The sequence below is a fragment of the Schistocerca piceifrons genome, chromosome 1 (assembly GCF_021461385.2).
Source record: "Schistocerca piceifrons isolate TAMUIC-IGC-003096 chromosome 1, iqSchPice1.1, whole genome shotgun sequence".
In the NCBI taxonomy this organism is placed as follows: domain Eukaryota; kingdom Metazoa; phylum Arthropoda; class Insecta; order Orthoptera; family Acrididae; genus Schistocerca; species Schistocerca piceifrons.
This window is the reverse complement of record NC_060138.1, coordinates 1014030102-1014046508: the sequence shown is the minus strand read 5'-3', so window position 1 is coordinate 1014046508 and position 16407 is coordinate 1014030102. Positions and strand designations below refer to the sequence as shown.

General features: G+C 40.3%; 1 protein-coding gene across 1 annotated transcript in view; it reads left to right on the top strand.

Annotated features, from left to right (window-relative positions):
* LOC124795546 (NEDD8 ultimate buster 1-like) overlaps nt 1-16407 on the top strand; it is a 135434-nt gene that overhangs the window by 96456 nt on the left and 22571 nt on the right. Inside the window, exons 6-9 of the mRNA XM_047259622.1 lie at nt 1943-2139; nt 2569-2730; nt 9415-9553; nt 12303-12507. Coding sequence (XP_047115578.1) covers nt 1943-2139; nt 2569-2730; nt 9415-9553; nt 12303-12507 — 703 coding nt within the window. The remainder of the gene's footprint in view (nt 1-1942; nt 2140-2568; nt 2731-9414; nt 9554-12302; nt 12508-16407) is intronic.

Genomic DNA, 16407 nt, shown 5'->3' with positions numbered 1-16407 from the left:
GACAGTTTGTTGCTGGTCATTCCCACATAGAACGCTTCACAGTGTAGGCAGGTCAGTTGGTAAATCACGTGGGTGCTTTCACACGTGGCTCTGCCTTTGATCGTGTACACCTTCCGGGTTACAGGACTGGAATAGGTGGTGGTGGGAGGGTGCATGGGACAGGTTTTACACCGGGGGCGGTTACAGGGGTAGGAGCCAGAGGGTAGGGAAGGTGGTTTGGGGATTTCATAGGGATGAACTAAGAGGTTGCGAAGGTTAGGTGGACGGCGGAAAGGACACTCTTGGTGGAGTGGGTAGGATTTCATGAAGGATGGATCTCATTTCAGGGCAGGATTTGAGGAAGTCGTATCCCTGCTGGAGAGCCACATTCAGAATCTGATCCAGTCCCGGAAAGTATGTGTGGATGGATATGTGCGTGTGTGCGAGTGTATACCTGTCCTTTTTTCCCCCTAAGGTAAGTCTTTCCGCTCCCGGGATTGGAATGACTCCTTACCCTCTCCTTTAAAACCCACTTCCTTTCGTCTTCCCCTCTCCTTCCCTCTTTCCTGATGAGGCAACAATTTGTTGCGAAAGCTTGAATTTTGTGTGTATGTTTGTGTTTGTTTGTGTGTCTATCGACCTGCCAGCGTTTTTGTTCGGTAAGTCACCTCATCTTTGTATTTATATATAATTTTTCCCACGTGGAATGTTTCCTTCCATTATATATATATATATATATATATATATATATATATATATATATATATATATATATATATATATATTCCTTTACTTGTGTGAAAATTTGCTGCCTGCCAAATTTCATGGTTCTAGGTCAGTTGGAAGTGCTCCTTACAGGGTTTGATGTGTGAGTTTTTTTTAGTTTGAAAATACGTGAAATAAATGGTCACATCTTTTGATTGCATTGACTTTGAAGCTTAAAATGTTTACACCACCAAGGGACCATAGACCTCAATATGTAACTTAAATTTAAACTTGATACGTCTATCTGTTGCTGAGGAAAAGGGTTTTTGACAGATGGACAGACAGGTTGTTTAAAAAGCAACCAATATTTTTGTATTTTATGTAATTACAAATTAAGAATTTTTGGATTTTTTCCTTTGGTTATAGTGCGAAAAGTTGCTTCTTGCCAAATTTCATCATTGTAGGTCAATGGGAAATATCCCACATATTTTGATGAGTGAGTTTTCAAGGATGAAAATACGTGACATAAATGGCAGTACTATCTTTTGACTGCCCATTGTTTTAGAAGCTTACAATTTTTACACTGCCAAAAGACCATAAACTTTAGTATGTGACATAAATTTGAACTTGGCACATGAACGATCTACTGAAGAAAAGTGTTCTTATCGGGCAAATGCCAAGGGACCACAAGACAACTGGGGAGCAAAGGGATCCTATAAGGCTTCCCTAAAAATGGAAACAATGAGTATACGTATATTATGACCACACAAAATATCCTCATACTGAGTACAACAGGAAGCATTTTGAAATTAATACATAGCGTTACATTTTCCTCGTTTGGTGAAAGTTGCTAGTTGCTGAAAGTACCAAGAAAGTCAATCCCATGGATTAATATGGAACAGTTCAAAATATTTCTTCCTTACATATCCCATATGTACCTGATGAACAGGCATTCTTCATTGTGCAGTAATTTATGATTGCACAATTTCTAGCTCACTGTAATGACAAGTATCTGATATATCAGATTTCATTTCCTGGGTTCTTGCATGTTGATATTTAGTCACACATTTATGTTGCTCTTTGTTGCAGCTATCAAAGCTTGTATAATGTAATTTTCATAATTTAGTTGTATTACTGTGATATCAACTGAGCTGCCATGAGCTTTGTGTGTCTTTTGATTTTATTTATTCATTTATTTTCCAGAGTATTGTAAATTCACATTTTTGCTTTCACTTTATCAACCTTCTGTTGTTTACAGCAATTGCCATTCACAGATTTTACAGTCTGTAGATAATTATGCACTGCTGAATCTCGACATAGCTTGGTGCTATTTATGCTTGCAAAATGTCACTCAAATTCCTGATGCTGAAGAAAGACTGAAAAAATGTGAACAAAGCTTCCATAAAAGTTACGGTCCAAATCTTGAACGCTTAATGTTGTTGAAGGGAACAACAGGTAAGCAGTTTTTCTATACCTTTTTATTCTCCCTCTCATCCCACTCCCACACTTCCTTTTTTTTATTTTGAAAACCTGAATGTCTCTAAAATTTACATTCAGACTTTCAAAACGTATATTTAACATACAAACTGTAGTTACAAATGCTACAACAAAGCTGGTTATTTGCATGTTCATAATAAAGAAATGTTTAAAATCAAAAGGAATAATAATAGTATGAAAAGTTACATTCTGACACAAAGCTTTTTCGCAGAACATGTGTTCTGTTCCATGCCTGAAACATAACATCTGCTTTAAAGTAACAGTATTTTCATGCTGTGTTATGTAGCAAGTTTGCTATTTTAATTGCTCATGCTTAGTAATAGAAATTTCTGGCTATTAGTGGATGCGAGAAACATTAATTTTATTTTTGAATCTATAATCTTGCAGGAACTGAAGCTGTTCTCTTCATGCGTTTACATTTGCTTCAGGCAATTGTTTTGTATCATAAAAATAAACGAACAGCAGCAGCTGCCCTTCTGAAGAGAGTTGAAAATGAGATCTCAAATTTAAAAATCGATGATGCCAGTCTTGGCACCCTACTTGAATTGGGTATGAAATCATGGTTTTTACATAAATTTCTTTCAAAGAATTTAGTAAGGAAGTGTGCCTTATGTTTAATTTGCTGAATGTTCCCTCGATGTGTGTTGGAAATTGTAATGATGGTTTAGAGCCTATACCCTAGAAATCTTACAGTTATGTTCTGTTTTGTTGGGAGCCCAGCACTGATAATCTAAGAAGAAATGGCGGAATGAGACTGAATTCTCTTTCCGCACTACCACCTGTCTTGGTAACTGCTAATCACCATAGCCATGATGGTGTACATTTGTGTATTCACATGTATTTGTGGGGAGGGGGGGGAGGCCTGTTTGTACATTTTCACTGGTGAAAGGTAGCTCACTCAATCTATAGTGCAATTTCTGAGCTGTTACATGTATTTTTATGCTCCATCAGTCAGTCAACTACAGGTGACTGATTACTTACTTCAATAAGGCTGTCTCCCACGGAAAAGTATCTTTCCCTTCCAGCGCTCCGCAACATGTCCAACTTTCCTTCCAGAGGAAGGAATTAGCAGTTCCAAAAGCTAGAAATGGTTTTGTTCCCTATTTGTAATTTATCTATTTTTCAATGATCAGCATAGTGAACGCCTTATCATATTTGAGGTAGTCAGCACCCAGCCGTACTGTACTACAGGTTTATATGCTTTAAAAGTATGTAGATGGTGAAGAGATTGAAAGAATGTATGATGAGGTAAAAGAAATCATTCAAGTTGTTAATGGAGGTGAAAATTTAATTCTGTTGGGAATGAGGAATTCGGTGAGCTAAGAGAGAGGGGGGGGGGGGGGGGTAAAATAATGGCAGAACATGGGTTCCAAATAGATTGTATGATGCTATGACAGATTTCAAAACACAATTGCAGAATATTTCCAGTGCTCAGTGTAGACTCTAACCGTAATTTGTTGGTTTTGAACTACAGATTAATAGCTGATGAAATTGCAGAAAGGCGAGAAATTGAGGAAGTGAGACCTGAATAAACTGGAAGAACCAGTGGCTGTTGAGAAGAGTTTCAAAGGGGACATCTGGCAACAATGTACTTCAACAGGGCAAAGGAACACAATAGAAGACACAAATTTGAGTGATGCTATAATGAAGGCAGCAGAACAGGGGGGGGGGGGGGGGGGGGGGGGGGGGGGGGGACAGAGACAGACAGACAGTTGAAATCTATGGATAACATAAAAGCTATTGAATTTAACTGATGAATGGATAAAATGTGAAAACACAGTATGTGAAACAGGTGAAAGGATAACAAAGACATCTAAAAAAAATTAGATGCACAGGAAATGCAAAATGTCAAAGCAGCCGTGGCTAAATGAGAAGAGTGAAAAGAGCTAAACTGTAGAAGCTTACATCATTGTAGGAAATATGGATACGAACTGTAGGAAAATTAAAGAAACATTCACAGGAAAGGAAAGTGGCTCTATGAATTTCAAGAACACAGATGGCAAACCAGTACTAAGCAAAGAAGGGAAAGCTGAAAAATGAAGAAATATACTGGAGAACCCTATAATGGATACAAATTTGAAGAGAATATTATGGAAAGAGGAGAGAAACTGAATGAATGTAGGATTGGAGATACAATTGCTGAGAGTAGAATTTGACAGAATACTGAAAGACTTTACTCCCAAATTATTGAGATCCTTGGCAGAACATATCATAACAAAACTATTCCATCTGATATGCTCGATATGAGACAGGCTAATTACCCTCAGACTTCAGGAGGAATGTAATAATCACAATATCAAAGGAGATACTTGCTGACGAATGTGAATATTATCAAACCACCAGTTTATGAAGTCATGGTTGTAAAATACTGAGGCAAATTATTTGTGAAAAGAATGGTAGAAACTGACCTTGGGGAAGACCAGGCAGTACTGACCCTACGACTTACCTTGCAAGCTAGACAGAAACGAGATAAATCCATGTTCATAGCATTTGTAGATTTGGATAAAAGTTTTTGATTATGTTGACTGGAATACACACTTTGATATTATGAAAGTACCAGATATAAAATATAGGCAGCTTAGGTTATCTACAGAAACCAAACTGCAGGTAGGAGTTAAAGGATATGAAAGGATAGCAGTGGTTGACAAAGGAGTGAAACTGGGTTCTAGTGTATCCATTTTGTTGTTTAATCTGCACACTGAGCAAGGTGTGAAGCAAACCAAGGAGAAATTTGGAGAGAGGATTAAAATTCAGGGAGAAGAAATAGAAAAGCTTTGAGTTTTGCCAACAACATTGATATACTGTCAGAGACAACAAAGGACTTCGAAGATCAGCTGAATGGAATGGATAATGCCTTGAAAAGAGATCTTTACTAATACTGGCAAAAGTAAAACAAGAGGAGTGGAATGTAGTTGAATTCTATGAAGTGGCACTGAGTGAATTAGATTAGGAAGTGAAACACTAAAAGTAGGAGATGAGTTTTGTTATTTGGGAAACAAAATATTTCATAATGGCCAAATTAAGGTAATATAAAAGGTAGACTGGCAATAGCAAGAAAAGCATTTCTGCAAAAGAGAAATTTGTAAACTAGAAATATTCCTTCTGTCCATAGTCCTCACAAGTCTAATTCTGCAAAATCATGTCAATCATGCCCCAACCTCTTTACACTACTTTCTCTCCATCCATAAAATTCTTCTGCTCTGCTGTTCCAGATTCCTGTACCCCATCTCCCAGATACAAACCCTTCTCGTCCAGGAACTAGAGCAGCATGCACCATGCCACCCAAAAAAAAAAAAAAAAAAAAACTGTCCAATCTGTTAATACCACACTCTCTTCTTGGACTTCCACTAACCACCACCACCACCACCACCACCACCACCACCACCAAAGTGCCATGAAGCCTCTCACACATCCCCTCATAACTGCCAAAACCTGCCTTGCAGAACTACTGCAATTACAACCAGCCCAGAAATGCCCTCCCACCACCGTACAGAACCCAGAGCCTAAACAGACCTCAGTAATTAACCTGTCCTCCAAAATGCTGAGTTCCACAGAAATATCAGTCCTTTACAAAGACCTTACCTTGTGCCGCACCCCTAATCAAGTATGATGGGTGTATTAAAGACCTCCTCTCCTTCTCCCGATCCCTACAGTGGAAACACTTTTTCACTTCTTACTTTGCCAGTCAGCCCAACAATCCACCTATCTCGATGTCGACATCCACCTACGGATGGCTACATCAGTACCTGCATCCACATCAAACCTACTAACCACCAATAATACCTCCACTTTGAAAGCTGCCACCCATTTCACACCAAGAAGTCTCTTCATAGGGCCTAGCCACCCATTGTCATCACATCTGCAGTGATGAGCAGTCCTCCTTCAAATATGCCAGGGGTCTCAGTGAGGCCTTCTAAGACCAAAATTACCCTCCCAACCTTGTCCAGAAACAAATCTCCCTTTCCTTTCCCACCATTCACCTCCTATCTCCCAAGTGCCCATCATCTGGCCACAAAGCAACACTCTTCTCATGACTCAGTACCAATCAGGATACATTCTCCGTCAGGGTTTCATCTACTCTCGTCCTGCCCTGAAATGAGAAATATCCTCCCCACCCCTCTCAGAATGGTATTCCATCATTCACCCAACTTGAGCAATATTCTTGTCTGCCTCTACTCTATGCCTCACGTTGTCCTGCTACCACTTACTCATGTCCTGTTACCACCTACTCCTACCCCTTACTGGCATCTCCTACCCCATCAAAGGCAGGGCCAGTTGTGAAAGCAAGCATGTCACCTTCATACTCAGCTGCAACCACTTTACTGGATTATGTGTAAGCGTGACAACTAACAAACTGCCTGTGTAAATGAATGGCCACCACTAAACTGTGGCCAAGAGACAGCTGGACCACCCAGCTTCTGAACATGCCAAACAGCAAGATGTGCTTCACTTTAATGATTACGTGAGAGCCAGTGCCATCTGGATTCTGTGCACAAACACCAGATTTTCTGAATTGCATGGGTGGTAACTCTCCCTACAATATATCCTTCATTTCCTGTTTCCCCCCTCGCCTCAACCTTCACTAATCCCTGTCCTCCACATGTCTATCCCCTTCCCTGCTTGCACTTCAGCACAAACATTCCTTCTAGCCTGCCAGTGCACCTTCAAGTCCTTTCTTCTACTGTACTTATCTTCCTTTCCCACCTCCCCTCACTCCCACTGAACAGCCACCCAATGCTGAACCTAGCAGCACTGGCATGTTCCCAATACCTCATTGCATGATCCCACAGGCAGTACTGCCATCTTCCCCACCAATGCTGTCACTCCCCCTCCTTGCTGCATGCCTGCTCCTTATCCCAATCCCCCACCCCAGCAGATTGCACTGACGTTAGACACAGTCAGAGTTGGGTCTTTGTGCCCAGGAACGGTAGCTGTGTGTGTGTGTGTGTGTGTGTGTGTGTGTGTGTGTGTGTGTGTGTGTGTGTGTTTCTTTTTTTTTTCCCTACTTATGAATTATGAGGAAGGACTTTGTCCTAAAGCTTAAGCATTTTTAGTTTCCATTTTCATTGTGCCTGTCTGTGACTCAGTGCTGCCTCTATGTGGTGAGCAGTAGTCTATCCTTCCATATTGTTACAATTATTGCTGTGTATGTTATTCCCGCCAATATAGTTGAAGAGGGGAAAGTGTTGTATTGCTACTAAACCATCATAAATTGTACTACTACAAATTTTATTCAAAAGAAGACATAATTTATAGGTTACTCACTAGTAAATTATAATTACTATATCTCCTAATGGAATTTGACACACAAATAGGTATTATATGCCCTGTTTTATATCCTATAATGACTATTTTACTGATCAAAATGTTACTGGAAAAAGACATAATTTATGTTATGCACTATTTACAAATTATTGTAATTATTAAAACTCCAAGAGTAATGTAAGCACAAAATGAGTAATTATTCTGCTGTAGATACTATTATTACAATCTTAGCAAGACCTAGCTTGATCTTTCATGGTCAACTAGGGATTTTTCTTCAGATTCCTCGTTCTCCTTATTTTCTGCTTCAAAGTCTGGGGTCTACATCACTGTCATCTGTACACACAACCATTATCTTCTTCAAGAAAACCTGCCTCTCCACTAAATTCACCATTGTCTTGTCTTTATCAGCTTCTTCAAGCAAATCACACATTGTGTGTAGTTGTAGATATTAGTAGTAACCTCAGACTTTCTGAAGATGACTCAGTTATTTATGATTAAGTACTGTCTTAAAGAAGCTGCATAAATATTCAGTCAGCTTTTGATGAAATTTCAGTATGTTGCAGAGATTGGCAACTTGCTGTAAATGTTGTGAAATGGAAAATTTTGCAATTCACAAAACAAAAAAGCATGGTATCCCTATGACTGTAATATCAACAAATCATTGGCGAAATCTGTCAACTCATACAAATACCTGGTTGTAACACTTTGTGGGGATATGAAATGGAATGATCACACAGTTTCAGTCTTGGGTAAAGTAGTTGGCAGACTTTGGTTTATTGGTAGAATATTGGAGAAGTGCAATAAGCATATGAAAGAGATTGCTTTCTAATCACTTTTGTGACCGATGCTAGAATATTGCTCAAGTGTGTGGAACTTATTTCAAATAGCAGTAACAGGAGATGCTGAATACAAACACAGAAGGGCGGCACAAATGGTCACACGTTTGCTTGTTCCATAGAGAGTGTCACAGAGATACTGAAGGAACTGAACTGGCAGACTCTTGGAGATAGTCAAGCACTATCCCAAGAAAGTCTATTAACAAAGTTTCAAGAACTGGCTTTAAGTATTTACTTTGGGAATATACTACAACCCCCTATATGTCACTCACATACGGGTCATGAGGATAAGGTTGGAATAATTACTACATGCACAGAGGCATTCAGACAAGCATTCTTCCCACACTCCATATGTGAATGGAACAGGAAGAAACGCTAATAACTGGTACAGTGGCACAAACCCTCAGCCATGCACTTCATGGTGGTTTGCAGAGTATAGATGTAGATACATTAGTGTCAAAATCAAACTCAGCACCATCCATATTGTGCTGATTTTGGTAGCAAAAGACACGATTAGTACTGAAGAGAGCCAGTGTGATGCAAACTAACTCTCGTCTAATGGTGACTGTTTGATGACAGATTGAATAACTTGATAGATTATTATGCTTTTCTTATTGGTACTGTCATACGTCTTCTTCTTCTTGTTGTTGCTGCTTACATGATCACACTGAGCTGTGGGCGTTTCCAGATGGCTATACAGTCTCCATTTTTACATTGGCCATATCACTTCAGCCATTTAATCTTGTATAAGATTGTAGTATTGCTTTTGCTTTACTGAGACACAGGGTACTGTGTCACTCACCTTTCATATTAATACTTTGTATCTAGGACATACTTACAAAATACTTTCCCCTGGGAATACATTGTTTTGTGCTTTTGTAAGTGGGAGATACAGGCATTGGTTTATTACATCAGCTTAAAAAGCTGATGTGAAACTTGAATGGAAAGAAATTGTCACTGGTTGCACTCGCAGACTTTTGAGAAAGACATGAGAGAGAAAAATCATGACAAAATATTCTTCTGCATTAGAACTGTATGTAGTTATGTGGAGTGATGATATCAGTTTCTGGGTGTATGTTATTCATGTCACTTTTCTTAATGACATTTCATATTTATTTATTTTTTGTGACAGGTTATACAAACTATGAGGCTCGCCTTGGGTTGCGAGCCACGTGTGGTAATGTTGCTGCTGCAGTGGAGTTTCTTAGTAATCGTAGAACTCAGAAGGAAGAGGTAAAAAAGAAAGAAGCTGCCGAGAGACATTTAAACAGGTCAGTTATGTGTTGTGCATTTCACGTTAATTTTCATCGAGTGTGAAGAATTTGTATTTGCCTTTTCCCCAGCTTTAATATGTTATCAGATATTTTTGTCGCCTTCTTGTAGGTAAAGTATAATATGGTTTTGCAGAATTAAATTTCAATTCTGCAGTAATGTACACCGAAATGAACCTCCCCGGGAGCTGAACACAGTTTGAATCTGTGGGGAAGCTTCATTTTAGTGTACACTAATCTTCAGATTTTATTGTGGTGACACCTAGACTATAATGGTGACACCTAGGCTGTGACTGTGTTTCTCCATTCTCTCAGGAATGCTGTTATGGCAAGGACTGGAGTTTTGAAAACTAGGAGAGAGATATTGGGTGATATACTTTTTACTTTACTTTACATGTGGCAAGGTCCTTATCAACCATACACCTGCTCTATGAGCCTCTTCCACTTCTGCCTGTCCAATGCGCTGTTTGTCCAGTTGCTGTTGTTCATCCTAGTTGTGTTCTCCCGAATGTTATCCTGCTATCTGATTCTGGGTCTCCCTCTTCCTCTTGTTCCATCTATTTTTCTACTGAATGCCATTCTAGGTAGTCTATTCTCTGTCATCCTTGCATTATGGCCTGCCCAATTCAGCCTTCTTCTCTTGAGCGCTTCGACAATGTTACAGCCCTCTTAATTCTTCATTTCTTCTTATTCTCCATTCCACCTTATTTTCGTTGTATACAGGTCCAAAAATTTTCCTTAGTACTTCTCTTTCGAATATTAACAGTTTTTCTTCATCTTTCTTTCTAAATAATAATGTTTCACATCCTTATAATATCACAGGTGTAATGGTCGATTGATATAAGCAGATTTTGAACTTACTGCTAAGTGATCTTTTTCTTAGAATTTTGATGAAACTAAAAAGTGTATTGTTTGCTGTTGATAAACGGGCATCTATTTCTATATCTGTTCTGTTGTTATTACTATAAAGACTTCCTAGGTGCTTGAAGTGGTCAACAGTCTTGAAATTGAATCCATCTACAGTCAGAGGTACATCTTTTCTGGTTTTCGTACACATGGGCAGATATTCTGTCTTTTCTTCATTAACATGTAATCCTGTTTTCTCAGCAATTTTGTAGTAATTTTGCATCATTCTGATTAACTCTCTTTTGGAACTACTTATTAGTGCTACATCATCTGCATAGGCAAGTCTTGTAGTGTTCACATCCTGTAGCTGGATCCCTTGTGGACTGGGTTTGGAAAATTCTCTATCGATTTTCTCTAGGACAAGGTTAAATAAGATAGGTGAAATGGCATCCCCTTGTCTCAGTCCAGTGTACACCTTAAAATCTTCAGTGTCTCCCACCGGTGTCCTTAAGCAGCATAAAGATTCGTCTATACACATTTTAACTAATATGATTAATTTTGATGGTATTTTAAATTCCTTCATTATATTTCGGAGTGTCTGTCTGTGTATGCTATCATAGGTGACATAAGATTTTTTAACTGAATCATGCAGCGTATTCAGATGGGTCACTTGTAGAGAAGTGGCCATGAAAGGCAAATGTTTGAACTTAAATCTCAGTCTGCACACAACCATGAAATTTGAGGACATGTTTGTTAAGTTAATGCTTGATTATGATACTAGATATGTAATCACTGCTCTCACCATAAATATTAAAATAAAGTTTAAAGTTTTTGTGTGTAACTGAGGTCAGTTTATAATTATTGAACTATTTGAAATAAAATTGTCATAACTTCTGAACAGTTTCTGTTGGGATGTTCAGACTGCATGGTTGGCTGCAGAACGTGGTGGGAATTGTGTATGGTTTGGATTAGCAACGAAGCCCACTTTCATTTCGATGGGTTCATCAATAAGCAAATTTGGTGAATTTGAGGTGACTGAGAATCTGCATTTCATGATCGAGAAGTCTCTTCACCCTCAGTGGGCGACTGTGTGGTGTGCAGTTCCAGTCACAGAATAACTAGTGCGATATTTGTTGACGGCATGGTGACTACCAAATGGTATGTGAAGGTTTTGAAAGATGATTTCATCCACATCATCCAGAGTGACCCTAATTTGACAAAGTTATGGTTCATGCAAAGTGGATCTCGATTGTATTGAAGCAGGAGAGTGTTTGATGTCCTGGTGGAGCACTTTGGGGACCGCATTCTGGCTCGGGTACCCAGAGGCCTCTGACATGGGCCTCAGTTGGCCACCACATCCTCCAAATCTGAACTCTTGTGACTCTATTTTGTGGGGCTACATTAAATACAAGATGTACAGCAATAACCCCAGAACCATTGCTGAGATGAAAACAGCCATTCTGAAGGTCATTGACAGCATCAATTTTCCGACACTTCAGTGGGTCATGCAGAATTTCACTGTTTGTCTGCACCACATCATCGCCAATGATGGCAAGCATATCAAACATGTCATAACCTAAATCTGAATATCTCTAGTGATGTTTACATGTTGAATAAAGTGTGTGCATGCTGTAGTTTGTAACTACGGTTTTTTTTTTTTTCCATATAGTTCAATGATTGTCACCCTGTATAATTTTTGTTGCATTTTTGCTGTCTCATTTTCTCATCATCGTAAGAAGCAAACAGCCAGCTTTAATAGCATATTACGTTTCATGTTTTTTAACAGGAGGATATGTGTATCAGTTTCCTGGTTCTTCTTTGATAAACCAATGTAAGATTTATATGTTATTTATTTTCATTCCATTGTTCTTAAAACTATTGACACCTTTGTTTAACACAACAGGGAGCGACGAAAATTGGGCAAGTGTATTGATGGAGAACAATTTGTAGATCCTCAGCTTCACAAAAGTTTGATGAGCATGGGATTTGCAAGATCAACTGCACGGGAGGCTTTACGTCAAACAAATAACAACTTAACACAAAGCCTTGACCTGATAAGAGAAAAGCCTCATTTGTTTATGACTCCTTCTCAAGAAGATATACAACAGGTAAATATCCTTTAAGGGGTGCCCTGTTGTATTGTTACTTACCTTTACTCATTGTATTATATGTAATTAAAGTTTACCTTTCTATGAAGTGTATAAACGGAGTATATTTCTTTCTCCCTGTTGCTGCTGCCTTCCACCCCCCTTCTCTCTCTCTCTCTCTCTCTCTCTCTCTCTCTCTCTCTCTCATATATATATGTATATCTAATAGAGGGAAACATTCCACGTGGGAAAAATATATCTAAAAACACAGATGATGTGACTTACCGAACGAAAGTGCTGGCAGGTCGATAGACACACAAACATACACATGAAATACAAGCTTTCGCAACAAACTGTTGCCTCATCAGGAAAGAGGGAAGGAGGGGGAAAGACGAAAGGATGTGGGTTTTAAGGGAGAGGGTAAGGAGTCATTCCAATCCTGGTCTTTAAATATGTCTGCTTGTGTCTGTATATGTGTGGATGGATATATATATGTGTGTGTGTGTGTGTGTGTGTGTGTGTGTGTGTTGTGTGGATGGATATGTGTGTGTGTGTGTGTGTGTGTGTGTGTGTGTGTGTGTGTGTGTGTGTGTGTGTGTGTGTACGAGTGTATACCCGTCCTTTTTTCCCCCTAAGGTAAGTCTTTCCGCTCCCGGGATTGGAATGACGATTCCTTACCCTCTCCCTTAAAACCCACATCCTTTCGTCTTTCCCTCTCCTTCCCTCTTTCCTGATGAGGCAACAGTTTGTTGCGAAAGCTTGAATTTTGTGTGTATGTTTGTTTGTTTGTCGACCTGCCAGCACTTTCATTTGATAAGTCACATCATCTTTGTTTTTAGATATATTTTTCCTACGTGGAATGTTTCCCTCTATTATAACCATATCATTAATTTGAACCCAACAATTACGTTTGTTATTGTCGCTGTTGCATTTCGAAATCTTTCCTGTCGTCTTATTTTCTCTTTATTTTCTCTTTCTGTTTTTACCAGTAGTCTCACTTTGTATTCACCTTCCCCTTTTTACCGTAATACAATTTTATCCCGCCTATATATACTCAATAATACGTAACCCACTTCCAAACCATAACCAAAAACTTTTTTTCCGCTTTCAACACTACCGCTGCTATAAAATCCACCATTTCTAGTTCAATAACAGCTGCTTTCACGTATTAAACAACCATTTCAGCTAGTTCTGATAACTTTCACTTTATTTCCACTTCCGTTTTTCGCACATCACTGATCATTTTTAGCCGCTCCCCACAGGTTTTAACGTCATTATTTCTTCGTCAGACAATTGTTAGCCCAATTTTCGTAATCTTTCACCACAACACCACTCCTTTTAATACATTTTTTCGATATTTTCCCGAATTTCTCCGTCCTTTAACGTGTTTTAGCGGCAACACAACCACCTAACCTTTATGCACATCACTGTCTACCAACCCAAGTTCACCACAGGATCAACTTAACCAACACTTTTTCCCCTTTTTTGATACCAGATCTCCAGTTGCTTTCTAGTTCACCTTTATCTCTCCCCATATATTTTTATCTTTCATTTTCATTTCAACCTCATGTTAAACTTTCCACCTTCTAATACCATGTCACCCTCACAACACCCCCATAACGACCCCATTAAGTTTTATTTACACTCCCTCTGCAAACATGCCTTCACCCTAGCCAGATTACGCTCGCATATTTTATTTTCTCAGGCTTGTCTGACATTTGGCATAACCCCCAAAGGCCTCACACTTAAAGTTCCCATCTCTGGCTGCAACCCTTCTTTCCATCAGTCCCTATACCAGTTCCAAACTGAACAATCCATTGCCCTCACCCACCTAATCCTTCACTTACACATCAACTCAGCCAATGAACACACCCGTCAACTCCTATCCTTAATAAAAGTCCTTAATCTTTCCTCTCCCACGTCCACACCGGCTGTTCAGAGCATCCTCCTACAGGCCAACCGTAAATTAGAACAGCATGCCACCCTTCGCCTCAAAAAACTATCCAATCTACTGGTTTCCCACCTCTGGAAAGGCAACTCACTCACCCTTCACAACCTTTCCAGCAAACCTCAACCACCTCTCATTGCACACAAACCCAGTCTCTCCCATCTACTCAATCTCCCACTTCCAGCTCCACTCCCTCCAAAACCTCAAAATTCCAATCAACACAATCTGGTACCACAACACCCTAATTCAGTAGTTAACCTTTCCTCCAAACCTCTCTCCCAATCCGAAACCTCTGTCCTATCCAAAGGCCTCACCTTCAGCCCCACTCCCAGATTCATCCAAACAGCCCTCGTCAAAGATTTACTGTCCTACACTCGTACTCTCTGCTGGAAGTATCACTTTGCCACGAAGAAAAATGATCCTAATCCTACCCCTAATGATCCAACTCCCCAAGACACTATCCAAATTGAACCCTGCCTGGAACAGTTCCATCCTCCGTCACAGCGGGACCCACCTCCTCTTCCTCAAAATCACTCTCTCCAAACCTTCCAGGAATTTCTGACTTCCAGCCTTGCCTCTCAATCCTTCTTAAAAAACTTTAATCCTACTCCCAACATCACCACTGCTGAAGCCCAGGCTATCCGTGATCTGAAGGCTGACCGGTCCATCGTCATTCTTCCGGCGGACAAGGATTCCACGACCGTGGTACTTGATCGTCGGGAGTATGTGGCTGAGGGACTGCGTCAGCTTTCAGACAACACCACATACAAAGTTTGCCAAGGTAATCCCATTCCTGATGTCCAGGCAGAGCTTCAAGGAATCCTCAGAACCTTAGGCCCCCTACAAAACCTTTCACCTGACTCCATCAACTCCATCAACCTCCTGACCCCACCGACACCCCGCACCCCTACCTTCTACCTTCTTCCTAAAATTCACAAACCCAATCATCCCGGCCGCCCCATTGTAGCTGTTTACCAAGCCCCCACAGAACGTATCTCTGCCTACATAGATCAACACCTTCAACCCATTACATGCAGTCTCCCATCCTTCATCAAAGACACCAACCACTTTCTCGAACACCTGGAATCCTTACCCAATCCGTTACCCCCAGAAACCATCCTTGTAACCATTGATGCCACTTCCTTATACACAAATATCCCGCACGTCCAGGGCCTCGCTGCGATGGAGCACTTCCTTTCACGCCGATCACCTGCCACCCTACCTAAAACCTCTTTCCTCATTACCTTAGCCAGCTTCATCCTGACCCACAACTTCTTCACTTTTGAAGACCAGACATACCAACAATTAAAGGGAACAGCCATGGGTACCAGGATGGCCCCTTCGTACGCCAACCTATTCATGGGTCGCTTAGAGAAAGCTTTCTTGGTTACCCAGGCCTGCCAACCCAAAGTTTGGTACAGATTCATTGATGACATCTTTATGATCTGGACTCACAGTGAAGAAGAACTCCAGAATTTCCTCTCCAACCTCAACTCCTTTGGTTCCATCAGATTCACCTGGTCCTACTCCAAATCCCATGCCACTTTCCTTGATGTTGACCTCCACCTGTCCAATGGTCAGCTTCACACGTCCGTCCACATCAGACCCACCAACAAGCAACAGTACCTCCATTACGACAGCTGCCACCCATTCCACATCAAACGGTCCCTTCCCTACAGCCTAGGTCTTCGTGGCAAACGAATCTGCTCCAGTCCGGAATCCCTGAAGCATTACACCAACAACCTGACAACAGCTTTCGCATCCCGCAACTACCCTCCCGACCTGGTACAGAAGCAAATAACCAGAGCCACTTCCTCATCCTCTCAAACCCAGAACCTCTCACAGAAGAACCACAAAAGTGCCCCACTTGTGACAGGATACTTTTCAGGACTGGATCAGATTCTGAATGTGGCTCTCCAGCAGGGATACGATTTCCACAAATCCTGCCCTGAAATGAGATCCATCCTTCATGA